Below are 17,034 nucleotides of genomic sequence, written 5' to 3'. Positions count from 1 at the left end.
CTAAAAAAAAGGGGGAATTGAGAATAAAATATTTTTCCCATACTTCCACATCTCAGCAACTACAGGCGCACCCATAAGATAAACAAGAGACCATACACTAAACAGTAACACACTGATGCACCAGGCTAAAATTTGCTCTTTCACATCTCTGATTTTCCTTACTATAAGGTTAGGAAAATTGATGAAAAGATGGAAAAACAATTATATATCGATTAGATCAGCTATACTCTGAAATTTGTCGTCTTTCAACAGAATTCAGAGAGACTGGTTGGAGGCCACAGTATTAACTTGGTTAATGTTATGCAGTTGACTGAAACGTTTATTTTTTTTTATTTTGGTTTGCATGTAATCTTATATTGCAAGCAATCCAAATCAACAATTACAGTGTACAGAATCGGTGCTTCATTTACCTTGGATTCAGTGGAAGTTTTAGCATAGCACTCAATGCCAGCAAGCACAGCCTCTACAACAGCAGTATATATTTGCGACAACAGCGTACTGAAGAGAAATACAAACACAACATTTACTAGACAGATAGAGTTTTCTTCCTTCTCTGTTTAAAGGAGCAGTTTTTCCTCTCATAACACAACTCCCTTATATGGAAGGGATCCTTGTTCAAATAAGCACAGAAATAGCTTTATGTTTAACCTTTCAGTTTAAAAAAAAATAAATTAGAGCAAGTAAATTGCTCAAATTACAGAGTATCTTAGGAAAAAGCCTCTTGGCATAAACATATCCCTGCTCTTATCAGTCAAGGAAAAAAAGAAAAGTTTATTGCTGACTTTCACTGCAGTTGTGTTGAGGATCACATCCTAAATGTTCCAGCAGGAATAGAACGGTAGCCCCACGTTCCACAAAAGCAAAACTGGAAAACAGAGTGAATCAACTTCAGAGACTGACCCGTTCTGGAGCATGTCAAGTAAAAATGATACCAAAACAAACCAGTCACCATAACCTTTTGAACACCTGTACAGCACAGCTTAGTCCGATTCCCTTCTTAAAAGGGAACTGAAAAATTGTACGGAAGTAAACCAAGGTTAGGTGAAGCCAAAAGCGACTTACAGCTACTGACATACTCATAGCTCCAGAACTGTTGAAAAAAACCCACCTGTGCCCAACTAAGAAACATCAGCCTCTGTCTTCCAGCTAAATCGAGCAAAAAGGTAAGTAGATCAACAAAACAGTCCTACTTCCCCAAACTTTAACTCCCCTCATTACTCCTCTGCAACTGCTAGATGTTGAGGGAGAGAAGAGGTGGGAGGAAAGAGAAGGGTACAGCATTTAAGCCATATGCAAAGCATTCCTGAAGGATGGAAAAAAGCATCTGAAGCTCCCAAACGTGGCCCAACGTGGAGGAACCTCAAAATGCACCAATGCTTGTCTTTGAACTTCATCCCTGGTAGCAGTAAGAGATTTTAAAATTGAAGCTTCTTTCTTTTTGAGGTGTCTTCTCTGTAATTTCACATACTAACACATGCATTTAAAACATCAGTCAGTACGTGCTCATTACAGGAAACACGTATAGTTCTTCCTAACCCTGTAACCATTCCTGTTTTCCCTCAAACTGACATACATATTTGCAAGAAAACACCTCACAGTGGACAGTGCTTTACACTAATATGCTATGGTTACCTTACTCTTCTTCCCATTTTAAAATTTTAACACTAACAATGTAAAACGGAAAATGGTATTTTCTTAAAAAAAAAATACAGTTTACCCCAGGAATACTTAAAGTGACACAGTCAGTTTATGCACGTCAGCCAATCTGCACTCAAGGTGGCAGTTCTGTTTCCTAAATACGGGACTGTCCTGTATATAAATGGTGCTTATGAAATATTTTCCCACTTTTTATTTCATTGGAAAACATTGACAAACATGAGAATCAGTTACAGGACCCAACTGCAATCTAATTCCAAAATCATGAGGTCAGGTTTGCCAGAAAAGCTAATTTTGCTGCTGTTGTTGAAACTAGATTATTTGATCCAATTCAGGGATGCTTCCAAGAAAAAGATATTACATAAAAAAATACTGCCTCTATCAACTGACCTCTGCTTTGCTTAGAACTTCTCAGTTAGAACTGTATTTGGCACAAAGTCTTTTAGAAGTAGGACAAGAAGTATTCTATCTATCTGAGCAGAACATACATGTAAGCAAAATTACCTGTTGAAGTTAACTTTACTATAAAAACTGAAAAATCTGCTGCTCAGTTTAGTAACTTCACTTTTACGTCTTTGAGAACCATATCACAGTTACCAAAAGTCAACAGTACTTTGCATGAAAGGTCACCACTACCAGCTCCCTCCAACACATCTTTCATATTTTGCTAAGGTGTCATCAGGTTTGCAAACCGCTCGGCTGCAGAAGAACAGGCTCCTAAAATTCTCCTAACTAAGCAAGGAGGACGAAATCTCTAAGAAAAGGTCTGATTTATTAAGAGTGAGAGCAGTACCAAAGCAGATTATCTACAATGCTGTTAAATCTTGACAGGTATCTACAACATGCAGAGAAGTGGACATCAACATGGATAACAAAGCCTTATTCTGTGAAGGTCAAAACGTGTGGAAGGTTTGTAGCTTCAAAAAATTCAGAAGTTAACTTTTAGATATCCTCTAACATAGTGAAATTTCTTTGCAAGTTTGCGTGTTCCCTGTTGGCATTTTCACTAAGTAAATGTTACATGTTGTTTATCTTAACAAAACTAGTCTAAAAATTAGTTTTACTTGTATCAGAGGAACATGCTCCCATTCAGTTACAGATACTTTCCTGCTCAGTGTATACAAAGAATATTTTAAAGTGATCCAAATAAGTGTTAAGATAAAAGTTTTATCAAAATTTATGCAAATTTTTTTAATATTTCCTTTCACATTTTGCTGTACAGCAGCAGGGATGTCACACTAACAATTCCTAATTTGCTCATTGAAACCCTCAATGAACAATTTGTCTTTGAAACCCTCTCACATCTACGTTATTCTAAATAGAAATGTAACTCTGCAAATGCCAACAGCCACTGCTGACTAAAAGCAGTTTTGACCTACTGTCACAAGGTAGAAAGAGTGAAGAGTTAAGGAATAATAAAAAGTTGGCAGCTTACACTTGTTCAGCTGGCTTGTGCTTCTCGTTGTCGTCTCCTGTATTAAAACCAAAAGTGTTTGTTTCAAGCACCTTCAGAAAGAGGCACACAGAATTTCTTGGGCATAACACTTCTCCTGCATATCCTACATGACATTTATCCAGTATTTTATATAACTGCAGTTTGTTTGCACATTCAGAAAAGAGCAAAGCACAGGTTAACTTGTATGAGTACAGTCTGTACTGTAGTACAGCCAAGACTAAGACCTCCATCCCCTAAAACCGCTGTGTTAGATCTGAACAAAGATCCTTCCCATGCTGTATCCTGTCTCCCTAGGCAGCCGTTCCGGGATGCCCAGAAATAAAGCACAACTAGAGCAAATATACGCTATAATTCTTTCCATTTTGCAAGCCTTCGACTGTCTTCTCTTCAGATACTTTCCAAGCTGGATATGGTTTCAAGATATATAGCAACCTTAAGGAGACTGGCTTTATCCATGGACTCATGCAGCCATTTTAAATGGGTTAGAAAACTGTTTTTAAAAATTTCACAGCTTGTTTCTATTAGGGAAAACAGCTATTATAATACACAATATTGGACCCAACCAGAGGATAAAGGTCAAAGAATTTTCTCCATCCTTTTAAAAATCCTCAGTTTTTTCGTTAAAATCTTAACTTCTTTGACAGCGACCGCTTTGAATTACCATATTTTTGGGGACTGTTTTTCTATCAACCTGTATGAAACACGGACCTTAAAAGTTGATCTAGTACTTGTAAAAGGCCTGCACACTCAGGTGCTCTCTACCGCCACACCGCATTATTCTGATGCCACACAAATACATTTCCTGACCTTTGAATCATTCTTTGCAAATACCTGACAGTTTATCCCACGTGAACGTAGCATATGCAACAGCACAGCGTTCTGCTTTGATTTCATGAACTGCCTACGGAATTACACAGTATCTACCGCTCCACAGCCTGACGCTCATAAAGGTATCAAAACCATCTTTTAATCACTTTCAATTATTTTAAATAATTGAAAAGAACTGCTTTTAATTGCTGCTTGGTACTCTTAATATACTTACCCAGGAAAGGAACGTGAGTGGTTCCAAAAAAATAGGTCCTTGAACAAGCCAGAGGTCCTTTGGAGATACACACTGCACTACCTAGTTGTCAGTATTAATGAGATACAAAAAGACCTTAGTGAAAAAAAATTGGTGCGATAATTAACAATAAGCTAAGTTCCCCTTAAGTCTTCTAACCACTGACGTACTACAGGAAGCGCACAACACAGACTTAACTGGATTTTAAAAAAGCAACTTACGTTTTCAAAGGTATATTTCACTTTTGACTTGACCTGAATGGTTGAAAGACTTTGGAAAGGAGATGAGCTCTGACTTCCGTAAGCGTTAAGCATGTGTTTTCAATTTCCTATGTCAACTGCTCTTTTCATGAAGAGGAAAGTGTGTCAGGTTCCCGTAACTATCCTTGCACTTGGTCTTATTTACTATTTTCATGACACCCTATTAAAACAGTATCACCTGTACCTGTAAATAAACCACCTTTTTAAGAACAATGTCAGAATCTGAGGACAACAGATGGAGCCAGAACCACACCAGAAAAAAATTGTGCTTGCATTTTGAAAGATATCAAATGGTCTTAATGGGAACGTTAACAGGACAAAAAACAAAATTGGAAGTGTTTTTACAGAAATAGGGTTATACAGAGCAGTAAACTGAGGATGAGATTTCACTGGGATGTTAAAACAATCTTCTCTCAGGCTTTTGACACACGCAATGTGTCCAGAATACCAACATCCATCCATCCCTAAGGCAGCTATGCATGAAATGTTGTAACGACAAGATCAAAACTCATTCCCTCAATCATACTTTCACTCCACGATGACCTGTACTCAACCACATCCATCTCCTCAACAGCACAGACTTTGGACTCGCACAGCCGACAACACTCCCAGAGCCCAGGGAAACGGGCCAGCAGGGACAACTACGCAACGCAATCTGCACGCTACCTCTCCTCCTCCGCTGCGAGTTACCTTCTTGGTGCACCCAGCCCAGCCAGCCAGAGGATCTGAACTCCCTGGGGTCGCCTCCCCAGTTACGTCCCCTGCGCGGCGGTGCAACAAGCCATCGACCTCATCATATGTTTAAAAACTAAGCTTTTACTTGAAAACGGAAACAAGTTAATCTTACAACTTCATCTTAACATTCTTTGAACACCAGAAAGATTTTCAGTTTCATGAACTGTTCAGTTGCTGAAGCATACGCTGAAATCTGGATAGACGAGTATCCTTTGACTACTCACAAAGTCATTATCAAAAAAAAGGGTCTTTCCATTTCTTTTTAAGAAACAGCTAAACAATTCTGATTAAAATAAAATCTGTGTGTCAGATTTAAGTACATCATATGCTACCATCAGGAAGATATTCACTTTGTATCTGGAACAAATGTCCTCACGAAGAACATTTCCCTCTCCCCCACCCCACGCATTTACAGCACCACACACGTTAAAAAAGTTGTCTTTATAAAGGGGAAAAATATTTTAACTCATTCAGCACTCCCTGATTAAGCACCCAGTATAGTTTGACTCAGAAATGAGAGAGAAAAAGGAAATTTGTTCCTTAAACTGACTGATTGTTAAGGTAACATGTTTTTATATGCTAAGAGTTGGGTATTTAACCCATTGAAGGTAAGCATTTCAAGAGAAAAAAAAAAAAAAACAATTAAGAAAAATTGCTTAAAAATATCAGACTACTACTTAAAAGCCTTACCATATGCTTAGCAGTGCTTCCACCAAGGCCGGTGTTTCGAACAAGATGTCCTTCTGATGGAAAATTAAAGTTACCAGAATTCAAGTTTTCCTTAGTTGAGTGGCTACCAAACAGGACGAAGGGCTGCCGGCTAGGGCTAAGGAGAAAAAAAGGTATCACCACCAAAATACTTGAAGAAAACTTGCAAACAACAAATGAAATCAAAGCTTTCAAGTCTGATGGACCAGCTATTGAATTTCTCACTAAAAGCGTAGGACAAAAAAAAAAAATTACTACAGCTGCAGAAAGCTTCCCGACTTCTAAGGAAAAAACGGTGTGAATTAACAAGACTATAATTTCTTTCATATACAAGAACATATCTCAAGGCCATATCCCAAACGCTATTAGAAAGGGGTTTTTTTTCTATTTTGAAGTTAATTACCTTGAAAAGTTGACTAGTTTAAAATTTACCAAAGCCTGAAATGATTATATTGGACTTAAACAAAACTATTTTGGTTTTAGTTCTGGCTTTGGGCCCAAGACTCAACTGGAGAGGTCAAGGTTTTTCTTTTTGTTATTTAAATGCAAACAATATAGGATGCTGAAAACAATCAAGGACATTGAACACCACTATTTAATTCCAAATAAAGAGGAATCTCCAGAGACACTCAAGTAGCTAAGCAACCTTTATTTAGCTCAAACAGCAGAAGGGTTGGTTTCTCAACATATGACAAACAACCTTCCTTGCTCAGTTAAAATTCTGTGCTGAAATAAAGCTGACTTGTATTGCCCCAGCTTATGTTGGCTAGGATTTGGGTTTTTAACTGTCCTGCTTTCAGCATTGGCCTTGTGCATGTTGTGACTCACAAAAGTACACTGACTGCTTCAGCCTTCATATTTTAATTGGTTTTGAGTATGGGTTTGAGTAGTAGGACCAAAATTTTCAAACATAGCTGTCCTGTGCAATAAGTTAATGGATTTGTTTAGATATCTGACCACGAAGAAATTGATCATATTAGAATGCACATATTGGCATTGTATATGTAATAACTACAGCATTAAATCCCATGAAAATTCAGCTTATCCTTCCCAGAAGTGCCTTTGCACTTTTTTTTTGTTTAAATATGTAAAGAGGAGATGTGGCATACCAAGATGGTCCCCAAAGCAATTATAAGCATTATGGCATCAGAGATATGGAAATAACATATTGAGGTACTAGTGACACCAAAATTTCACAGGGAATGAGTAATACCTGTTATCTGTTATATGGCTTGAGATCATTCCGTGGCTGAAATAACTTCTGAAAGGCTGTGAAGAATTAAAAAAAAAAAAAAAACAAAAAAAAACCCACCTGATTAACAAGTAAATGTACAGAAAGTGTGATATAGCCTTACTATCATTAAGAGTAAACTTGAATTATCCTTCTCAGAGAAAACTCCTGAACCCTTGACAACTACTTCCAACCTCCAACAAACCCAAACGCCATTAAGTCTCGTATATGCTTAAAAAGCAACAGCCACCACCAAAAAGTCCTGTGCTATTTTCGCCCATGCTGTAGATTACCATCAATTACGCTTGAGATTTGACACGTGCAATCTCAGCTTGTTAGGAAGCGCGAACACCAGAGCTTCCACCAAAATGAAATTCAATCTACGTACAAATAGGGATCTGTTGTGCAGACATAAATCAACTCAGTTCAATTATCAGTGAACAACATTCAACTGAATTACACCAAGCCATCATACCATGGATAGGTAAGGTGGGTGGTGAACTTCAAAAAACAAAAGGTTTCTACTCTTGATGAAAGGTGAGATGGGGTAATGAGGGAAAAAAAAAGGAAAACAAAACAAAACAATGCTGAATACTTATTACTTCTGCATGGATGGCAGTAGCATTTCCAAGGGTTACTTAAGCAGTCATACCTCCCCCCGCCTGAGATTCTGATAGTTCCAGAATGAAGGGAATTTCAGTATCAAAATTAACAAAAAGTGGTCCACTGGTGTTCAAAAATCATCAAATCCTAGAAGAAAAATATTCAACATTACTTAGTAAGGCAAGCATTATACCAGAAGAAGGAAGTCACAGATGGTACTGAATGAATCCAAATTATTTTAGAACAATATAGATTACATTTCATTATGCAGTATAGAATACAGCCTGCCCAATCAAACAATTAAGTACAAGAAAATAAACACCTTTTAAAGATTAGGACTTTCTGCTGGATTTTAGGGGAGTGTGGTTTTTTGGGGTTGTTGGGGTTTTTTTTTTCAGAGAAGAGGCAGGAGAGAGAAAAGGACCAGAGCCCTGCACTATCTGTTTTCAACCTAAGGAAGTACACTGGTTTGAGATATAACTCAGACCCCATGTTTCCCCTAAGCCTTCCAAATGAAACACTTCGATTCAATGCTCAGTTTTAAAATCTGTATATGGTTCTGCAGTAATTTGTATCTGACGTTAAGTAAGCTTACGGACAGAAAATGAGGAACAGGGTGGGAAATTTGAGAAGCTCATGATATGCAAGGGGCAGATATTCATTACTTTATCTGCATTTGTAAAAAAAAAAAAATGGGTTAAGTGGAAAAAGAAATATCAGTAACACCACTCAAGCAGAATAAAAAGGAAGATGTCTACAGGTAAGTGTTGCATTCAAATTAATAAAAAAACCCAACAACAACAACAAAAAAAGAGAATCAATAAAAAGTAAAGAGTGTGTCATGCTGATAAAGCAGGAGCCTTACAGAACCAGGTAATTTTAAAATGCTCTCAAGATTACTTTCAGTTACTTGTCATGTACTAACGTGGATGATGAGAGACATCCTGATTTTAGAAAGTGTCGTTTTTCAGATATATGTAATGGGCAAAACCAGAACTATGATTTTAGCAGTAGTGTAAGTATTACACAGTATTTTACTTCAGCCACTTCATTAATGCAGCAATGAATGAAATCTAGAGCGCAAATGTTGATGAAATCTTACAAGCCTTCCAAAACAATAATAACCCTATATTAGATGTTTAAAATGAAGGTTTACACAGAGGGAGAAACTATGTTGAGGAATATTCCAGTCTCAAATAAGCTTTTCATACAAGCTAAAAACTAAAAAATGCTTTTGTCAGTGTTTTGGAACATGCCATATTGGACAGAAACGTTCTGTTAAATCCCAAGTAAAGTTCAAATCAGAACTTGTTGAAATCGAAGCTGTGTTAACAAAAAGTATAAACATATAACAATGTCAAACGCTCTTTAAGACCATTCAACTGCATCCTCACTGAGAAAATCAGTCATTTTTAAATCAACAATTTTTATGAAACCAGAGTTGTAGGAAAAACCCATTCATTAATTTTTTTTTCAGAGAAATTTACTGTCAATTTAAATTTACTTCAAATAGTCAATTTAACAACAACTTCCAGGTCTAAAGCTTCAAAATAAAATGAACAACTCTGTTTCAGGGTAGATTTACCAGGTACAAGAAGAGTCCCAAACATCTATCTCACCTCCACAGAAAGAGGGAAGTGAAGTATCAGAGAGTGACTATTTAAATGGGCAGCCTTGTAAACTGCATGACATTTTAATTTTCATTCCAGCAGTTGATTAAACAACCAAATTGGTGTGAACTACCAATATTTTATTAATAAAGGATACTTACTGCTGAACTTGCTACATATTACAAGTTTATCTGCTGCCAAGCTAGAAGCTGATAAAAAATTAACAACAAATAATATATACTAATACTTATACATTGCTTTCTTCTCTAGCACTGAGATCAGACCATCGCATTAAAACAAGGAATAACTTTACACTGTGTGTCTGTATTTCACAAAGCATCAGGGCCGCCACTGTGTGTCACTGTTACCCACTTAAAGTAGTAACAAAGCCATCCCGAAAGTGTTTTTTCCTGGAATAATGGCTGGTATGTTAAAGTGGATTTTATTTCCAGCCCCCCCTTGCTGCAAAAGGAGGATTAACACACACAAACATACCAACTTTCTGTACTTTGTACATAGTCCTGTGACCTGAAGAATAGTCACACCATTCAGAGAAACTGTTAGGAGAATTTCAAGCAAATTAAGAAATCCAAGGAATTCAAGGCAAGCTATTTTAAAGTTTGGCAGACTCTGTGGTAGATTTGAAGAAAGGAAAAGAGACTCTGTGAGTAGTCGATTAAGTACATAAGCGCTATTGAACGAACAAAATAAGAACAATTTTTTTCTGCAGCTACACTAACAGACTGGAAGTTGATTCAGATTATTTCACCCACATTACCTCAAACAGCAAGTCCTCCAAGGAAACAGGATCCATTTTACTGTATGTCTTCCACAAATCAACACTGACATCCATTAGCTGAAAAATATTTTAAATACGTTTCTGTGAAACAGGCTATGACGAATGGCACAGATTCAGGCTTAAGCTGCATTAAAACAGACTTGAGGCACACTGGGCCCAGTCCAACAGTCCTCCTTAACTCTGAATTCAGAGTTTATACAATATTTATTTCAATATTTTTACACTACTGGTTACAAAAGAATTGACCAGATGTGTTCAGGATGCTTCAGAGACTCATCTCCTTAAGTGAGGGTTTAAAGTACATGCAAAGTTTTGCTTGCATCTTTCAAACAAATCATTTCACTACGTTTTTCAAACCAAGTAAACAGCAAAGAACAGTTAGCTGGTGCAACCAAAAGCGAAAGAATCAGTTTCTGAGACAAGACAGACAAGAAGACGATTCCAAGGTTACTCGTCCTACACACCAGACAATTCTTGCTGGAAGTGTAATGCAAATTAGGCAAAGCTAGTTTAGCATGGCAGCTAGCAAGTAGTTCCAAGTAGTAAGATGATGCATATGAGTACACTATTCAAAATTATATTCTGAGGACACTTCTGGGACACAAGGGACACTTGTGTCTGAATAATTTCTACGTTTACAGAGTTCCCTATCACCCACTTCATTAAAAATGCAACACCGACTGGAATTTTCTTAAACCACTGCTTTACAGTTATTCCAGTTACTCGTGTACATGGCAATAATGTTATGATACATGGCAATAATGATGTCCCAGACATCACTTCCATAAACCTATCGGTACAGTAAATTCTCTGGATTACAGCACCTTGAGCAACTATGACTTCTGTAGTAAAACAGCAACTGCCCTTAAAACGCCGAAAAAAACCATTCATAAGTGATCATCATGAGATTGTCCTCAAACCTAACAGCATAGAATGCACAGCAGTCAGTTTGAGAAGCTAAAAAATGCACCAGGAACACTCCCTTTTAGTAACGGCACATTCATTTATAGACCATTTACAGTGATCCCAAATGTACTTCCTCCCATAGACTGTTTCTTCCTCCCCATCTGTGACATACAGCAGCTGCCTAACAGATAACCACTCACAAACAGTTACGTAAAAAGTTAAGAATGCCACTTCCCACTTGAAATCCCCTTATGACTTTAAGGAGGAAGAAAAGCTGGAACTGACTGAACCACCAGAGCTAACACTCTCTTAAAAACAGACACGGACAATTTTCAGTGCTCCTTTTTAAGCCTGCAAGAGCGCTGTAAAGACAGTACCGACTCCCACAGTGAAACAGGAGAGGCTCTGCCTTTAGTCATCGCCACGCTGTGCCTACGCGTCTTCTCAAAGCCACAATGGATTTTGGAGACGGACTGGCAAAGGTAATTAAAGACCCAGACGACTCCTGAATTCACAGTCAAGTTTTCCTTGACTGATTTCAGACATCAAGAAGGGCTACCAATACTTAGGCAGACCTCCACAAGGATTCTCACCTATTTGCACTTGGTGTTTCATGGTTTTGACACGTTCACACAACAAGATGATCACAGTACTAGTGACGGAATAAAGAAAGGAGTACAGTGCTCAGGCACAACTGAACTCACGTAATCGATTTTGGAACAAGCATGTACAGTACTACATGTGATGAGATTTTAACAATGGTACTATTAATTTCTTGGGTTTTTTCCAGTTGTCTGAAGTCAGACAAAGAACATTGTGGCTGTAGAATGGAAGAGTGACAAGAAAAATAGCACATCTGCATTTCTGTGGCAGAGGTCCAAGAAAATGAAATAAAAGACGCTTCCAACAAGTACATAAATACAAAGCTGTCCTCTGAAAACGCTGTAAGAGTATATTTAATAAATAGGCAATCAAATGACACAAGCAGTTCACAGTGGAACAGATAATCATTATTAAACTAGGAACTTCGTTAAAATCTTGACTGTTGCCCTATTCAGCAGGCTATGATGACCCAAGAACATATAATGTTTGTGAGAAAAGTAGATGTATTTCTTGTGTCAAAAGCAGTGACCCAAGAAATAGCCTCTCTTATTTTCTCAGTTAATTTCAAGACATCTGTCACTGGCCAGCTTCTCTTGCACTGCTCTTGAAGATTATACCCATCTAGCAGAGCTAAATAAAAGTGCTTTCTGTTACTGGTAGAGGAGGAGCTAGAAAGATAACGAAAAAAGTTCTAATTCACAGCAGGGGCTGGGAGGAGAATCAAACAATTCTCATTTATCCAAGACACAGTGCTGTGTAGCTCACAACAGTCTCTCAGCGAGACTGTGGCATCTCCATCATTCCACATTCAAAACTCAGCTTGATAAGATCCTGAAAAATTTGATCTAACTTAGAAGTTGGCTTCCTTTGAGCAGTGAGTCAGGACTAGATGATTTCAAAAGGTACTTCCCAACTGAAACAATTCCATGATTCAATTTCTGCTTCAGAATGGAAATGGAAAAAAATGAGAAATGTCAACTACTCACTTCGTATTTCATTGTAAAGAAGCCATCGCCCCCAATTCCTTCCAGTGCGAAAGCCTGCACTATTGGCCACTTTTCAACAATGAACATATCAAAAATCTGTAGATGACCTGCAAAAGAAACATTTCTCAGGAACATTCTCTAACAAATACTGGCAGTTTAACTTTCTGCAAGATCTTAAGGGTTGTTGTGAGAGTCTAATAAAGGATCTCAATTATCCTGTCTTTGAACAACTTAAAATCTGTAATTGAAAAATATTTTTTTTTGAAGACTGTAGCTTCTGGAAACTCCTTTCTCTCAACACTCAACACAAAATTCTCTTTCTCTCAACACAAAATTTCTTTCCTTTTTTCCAACTATCAGTCTAGTAAAGATGTCTCCTTGCAAGTGTCATTCCAAGACCACAAGCAAAACTGTGCGCATTAAAAGTCAAGATAACAAACAAGGAGCTTTGCTTACTCCCATTTCTTCAAATATTTGGCCTTAAGTAAAATACTGTCAACATCACCCCCATATTGATGAGGATTTTAAGTCGGTAGAGAGGAAGACTATTCAGCCTGGTACTGATCAGTGAAGCTATAAGCCATCTGAAGTGTGATTATGATCCTTAAGCTACACACCTTCCTTAGATACTTCCTAACAAAGAACCATCAGCCTCCCCCATGCCCTGACCCATTAATGATCTTCCAGGCAGTTAGAGCACATCACCCTTTCCTCAAGAGAAGCAACAAAGAATTAGAGAATAAAAAAAAAAAAAAAAAAAAAAAGAAAACAACAAATCAATTAGCTTGGTTTGAACTTACATGGCTCAAAAACAGCAAGCAATTTTTTGTTGGTTTGCCTCTCACCTACTGTGCTATAGATCAAAAAACCCACACACTCAGGTACGTGCACTGCATTGCTTTTGCATTACTTGCTGCTGGGGATACTGGAAAGTGCACTTTTCTGAACGATGTAAGATTACAGTGCTCAGGCTGCAAGGCTGGCTACAGATCATAACAGGAAGTCATGCAGTCCAGGTTTTTTTCAATGCTAAAAAAAGGAAACTTGCGTAACGAAATGTTTATTCTTTCCTTACATAAAGAAGTATTTATCTGGAGCTCTCATCTGAACAGAGAACTTCTGTAGCGGCAGAACACACTCCTCTGAATGCAAATTACTCCTTTGCCACACGCTGTGAGCGTTCACTCTTCAGATGAAGTTTAAGGGCTTACATTTTTCAGAAAGAAATCCAACTCTTAAGCAAAAAGAGGCTAAAAGGAAACTATTGACATGCATCCTTGTTTCTTACCAAAGGGAAGGAAATCTTCATTCCCTGAACTGCATGACTTGCATGCTGCAAAACACTTATGTTATAAGCATAAAATAAGCTAACCCACCTTGGCAGCTGTATGGAATACCAATGCGACTGCAATCTCGAACCATGTCTACAAAGCTGGAAATTTTGAACTCCTCTGCAGCTTCTTCATCTTCATACTGAAAGAAGTCATTTAAAGTAAAATCTGATTAGGCATGTCTAATTTGATTTTCAGTTTTGCACTACAGAGAATATATATTCTACTGTTTCAGTTCGATAGCAAGTGTCATGCAATCCACTAAAATATCACCTACAGCTTCTAGAAGCTAAAGAACCTCTTCAGTCTCTATATAGTCTCTATTTTTTGGAAACTCCATCATGGCAGTGAAGTATTTAAGCCAATGGAAAGCGTTCTTTAAAAATTGAACTTCAGAGCAAGGTTTAATAAGGTATACGAAGGCATAATCATATACTTTATCTTCAGCTTTCAGTGAAGTCTTTCCACATCATCTACTAGATTCTGGACAATTTTTAAACAATAAAAGATATTTGAGAATATCAATGGACGTGTCACGATTTTTGCCACTGAGGAAAAAAAAAATAATATACTACCAGCTGAACAACACTAAGCCAGGAAAGCCACCTGACAAGATATGCCTAAAGTCACAGAACAAGCAATGAGAACAAAATGCTGTGTGAGGGAGAGGTATATGTGGGAAAAGGAGGAGGAAAGAGGAGGAGACACCATCATGCAAAACTATGCATGACTTCAGCAGACTGAAGTCGTCTGAAGACTTCAGTAGATCAAAGAGCAGGAGTGAAGAACAAATATCATACTTATGGCTCAGAAAAGCATAAAAACCAGACTGACGAGACAGATCACACAAAAGTCACTTTTGTAAAAGAAGAAAAAAACTAAAGATGTCCTCTGATTTTTATCTGAAAAGGCACGGTTTAGAAGCAAGTCTGAAATCAACAGGCCTAGCACCGCTGGGTACTTCAAGAATCACTTGCTTTCTGGAGCAAGATAGAAGGCAATGGTGTTTAGTCCGTATTTTTTTTAATATACAGTGCTCTGAACTTAATATCAAGGTAAAATCATACATGATTATGAACTTTCTAAATATAACTCTTGCAAGCTCCAGGGCACATCCATAAAATTTATTTTAAAAACAAGTTCTTTTAAGACAAGCCTGAATTTAAGTTCCTCCATGATGTGTTCTTTCTTCAATCCCAGGAAGCAGATCAAAGTTTCAGTTCAAAGCCAAGCCCCAAACAACTGCCAGTTTCTCAAGACTTAAAATGCCATTAGAATAAGAACTTTTTTGTTGGCAGGGTGCTAAAAGGCTTGCTCACTATTTGCTATTGCAGGTCTAAATACAGCCCGTTCCATAAACAGTACCGTCATGACATTCAGAGAGCTTATAAAGTATTGAAATTCGACACATACTGTATCTTATTTGTCCGTTTTGAAAATGGGCATTCTTTAACAATATTTTTTTCTTCTGATAATCAGGATATTCACATACATTCCTATGGTCTAGTTAAAGGCAAGGAGAGGAAGGAGAGGCTACAGGTTTTGCCAGATTCATCAAGAGCTGCACAGAGCCAGGTACGGCATTGCTTGCTTTACTTCTAAAGCTCTTGAGCTTTTTTTATTTCATTTTTAGAAAAGCAGAAGTTATTTCTATCACTGGGAAAAAAAAATGCTTAAAAGCCACTACAGGCAATCGTCCTGTAAACAGGATGCACTTAAAGCCTGACACAGCAACGTTTTTTGGCTTCTCTTTCAGGAGTAATCTAGGAAACTGGCAATTCGTATACATCAGAAATATGACTGGAAGTGCATCGCTCAGCTCATTCACAAGAAAGAGCAATGAAGAAAACCTTGTATTTTCCACTTCAGAAATCAAACTTTTCCATTAATTTCCACAAGAAGCAAGGCGCATGGTTTACCTTTCTAGTCACACTACTATTTCAAGCCAGTACCGTATGATTAAGGTTCCTACTTACCACGATAAATCATACCAAAGCCAATAAGCAGATGCAGCTTAAAATTCAACAGCCGAGCTGGCAGTTGTGCTAGCAATAGTGTGTTAAGAACTACTCCAGTCTTGACTCCAAAATGCATGTGTTTTACCACTGTCATGCTTCAGATCTGCCCTTTCAGGAGAGATTTTGGCAACAGCAACACCTTACGAAGCCAGGCTTTAGACTTTGCTACAGCATGCTTTAACCTGTAGCTCAGCTGCTTACATCTTGACAAGAAGTAATTACCCCCTCTCTGCAGCACTCATGGGTCTGTATCTAGAACACAGCATCCCATTTTGGGACCCACGTAGAAGAAAGACATTGACAAACTGGAGCAAGTTCAGAGGAGGACCATGACGACAATCAGGGAGTTGGAATGGTTGCTCTACAAGGAGATCCACGCTAGTTCAGCCTAGAGGAGGTAATGGCTGGACCTGATAGAGCCTTTCAACACCCACAAAATGTTACTGAGATGGTGAAGCCACGCTCTTCACAGTGGTCTGCAGTGGCAGGATGCATGACAAAGAGCAGGATTTAAAACAAGAGAGGTTCAGATTGGGTAAAAGTAAACACTTTTTCACTATTAGGACAGTCAGGTAATGGAGCAGATAGCCAACAGAAGTTCACCACCCTTGGACGCTTTCAACATCCAACTGCAAAAAAAAAACTCGAGTAACCTAGTCTGATCTCATCACTAACTCCACCTGAAGCAGGAGGTTGGACAAGATGATCTCCAGAGGTCTCTTCTAACCCAAATTATTTCATAATTCTGTGATCTAAACTATCAAACAGTCACATAAAAACACAATCAATCTATCATAAGCTAAATCTCTTTCAAGCAGGAAACAAGAGAACAAAGGTTTCTCTCCCTGACCCTCCCATTCCTTCTTCCACCAGCTTCTCCCATTGGCATCACAAGCTCCTAACTCACTTCCTTCAGATTTCAGTATAATTCTAATTTAGGAAAGGAACTACGCAGAACTGCAGGGGCAGAGGGAAGCTTCCCATGGTGGCATTTAGGATGAAGCATTTCCAGTCTCCACTGGAATAAAGAGGTTCTTATTCTACACCTAAACAAACGATATTTTCATTTTTT

At 38.0% G+C, this 17,034-nt stretch overlaps 1 protein-coding gene across 1 annotated transcript in view; it reads right to left on the bottom strand.

The window, feature by feature from the left end:
* The window catches only part of DNAAF9 (dynein axonemal assembly factor 9), a 75,583-nt gene that overhangs the window by 39,685 nt on the left and 18,864 nt on the right, over positions 1-17,034 (bottom strand). The window contains 11 exon segments of the mRNA XM_086612024.1: positions 411-498; positions 3,092-3,128; positions 4,155-4,214; positions 4,217-4,235; positions 5,858-5,993; positions 7,089-7,146; positions 7,762-7,826; positions 7,828-7,856; positions 10,098-10,175; positions 12,614-12,720; positions 13,990-14,086. Coding sequence (XP_086468150.1) covers positions 411-498; positions 3,092-3,128; positions 4,155-4,214; positions 4,217-4,235; positions 5,858-5,993; positions 7,089-7,146; positions 7,762-7,826; positions 7,828-7,856; positions 10,098-10,175; positions 12,614-12,720; positions 13,990-14,086 — 774 coding nt within the window.

The sequence above is a fragment of the Tauraco erythrolophus genome, chromosome 5 (assembly GCF_009769465.1).
Source record: "Tauraco erythrolophus isolate bTauEry1 chromosome 5, bTauEry1.pri, whole genome shotgun sequence".
NCBI classification, from domain to species: Eukaryota; Metazoa; Chordata; class Aves; order Musophagiformes; family Musophagidae; genus Tauraco; species Tauraco erythrolophus.
The sequence above is the reverse complement of the archived record's forward strand: the minus strand, read 5'-3'. Positions and strand labels throughout refer to the sequence as shown.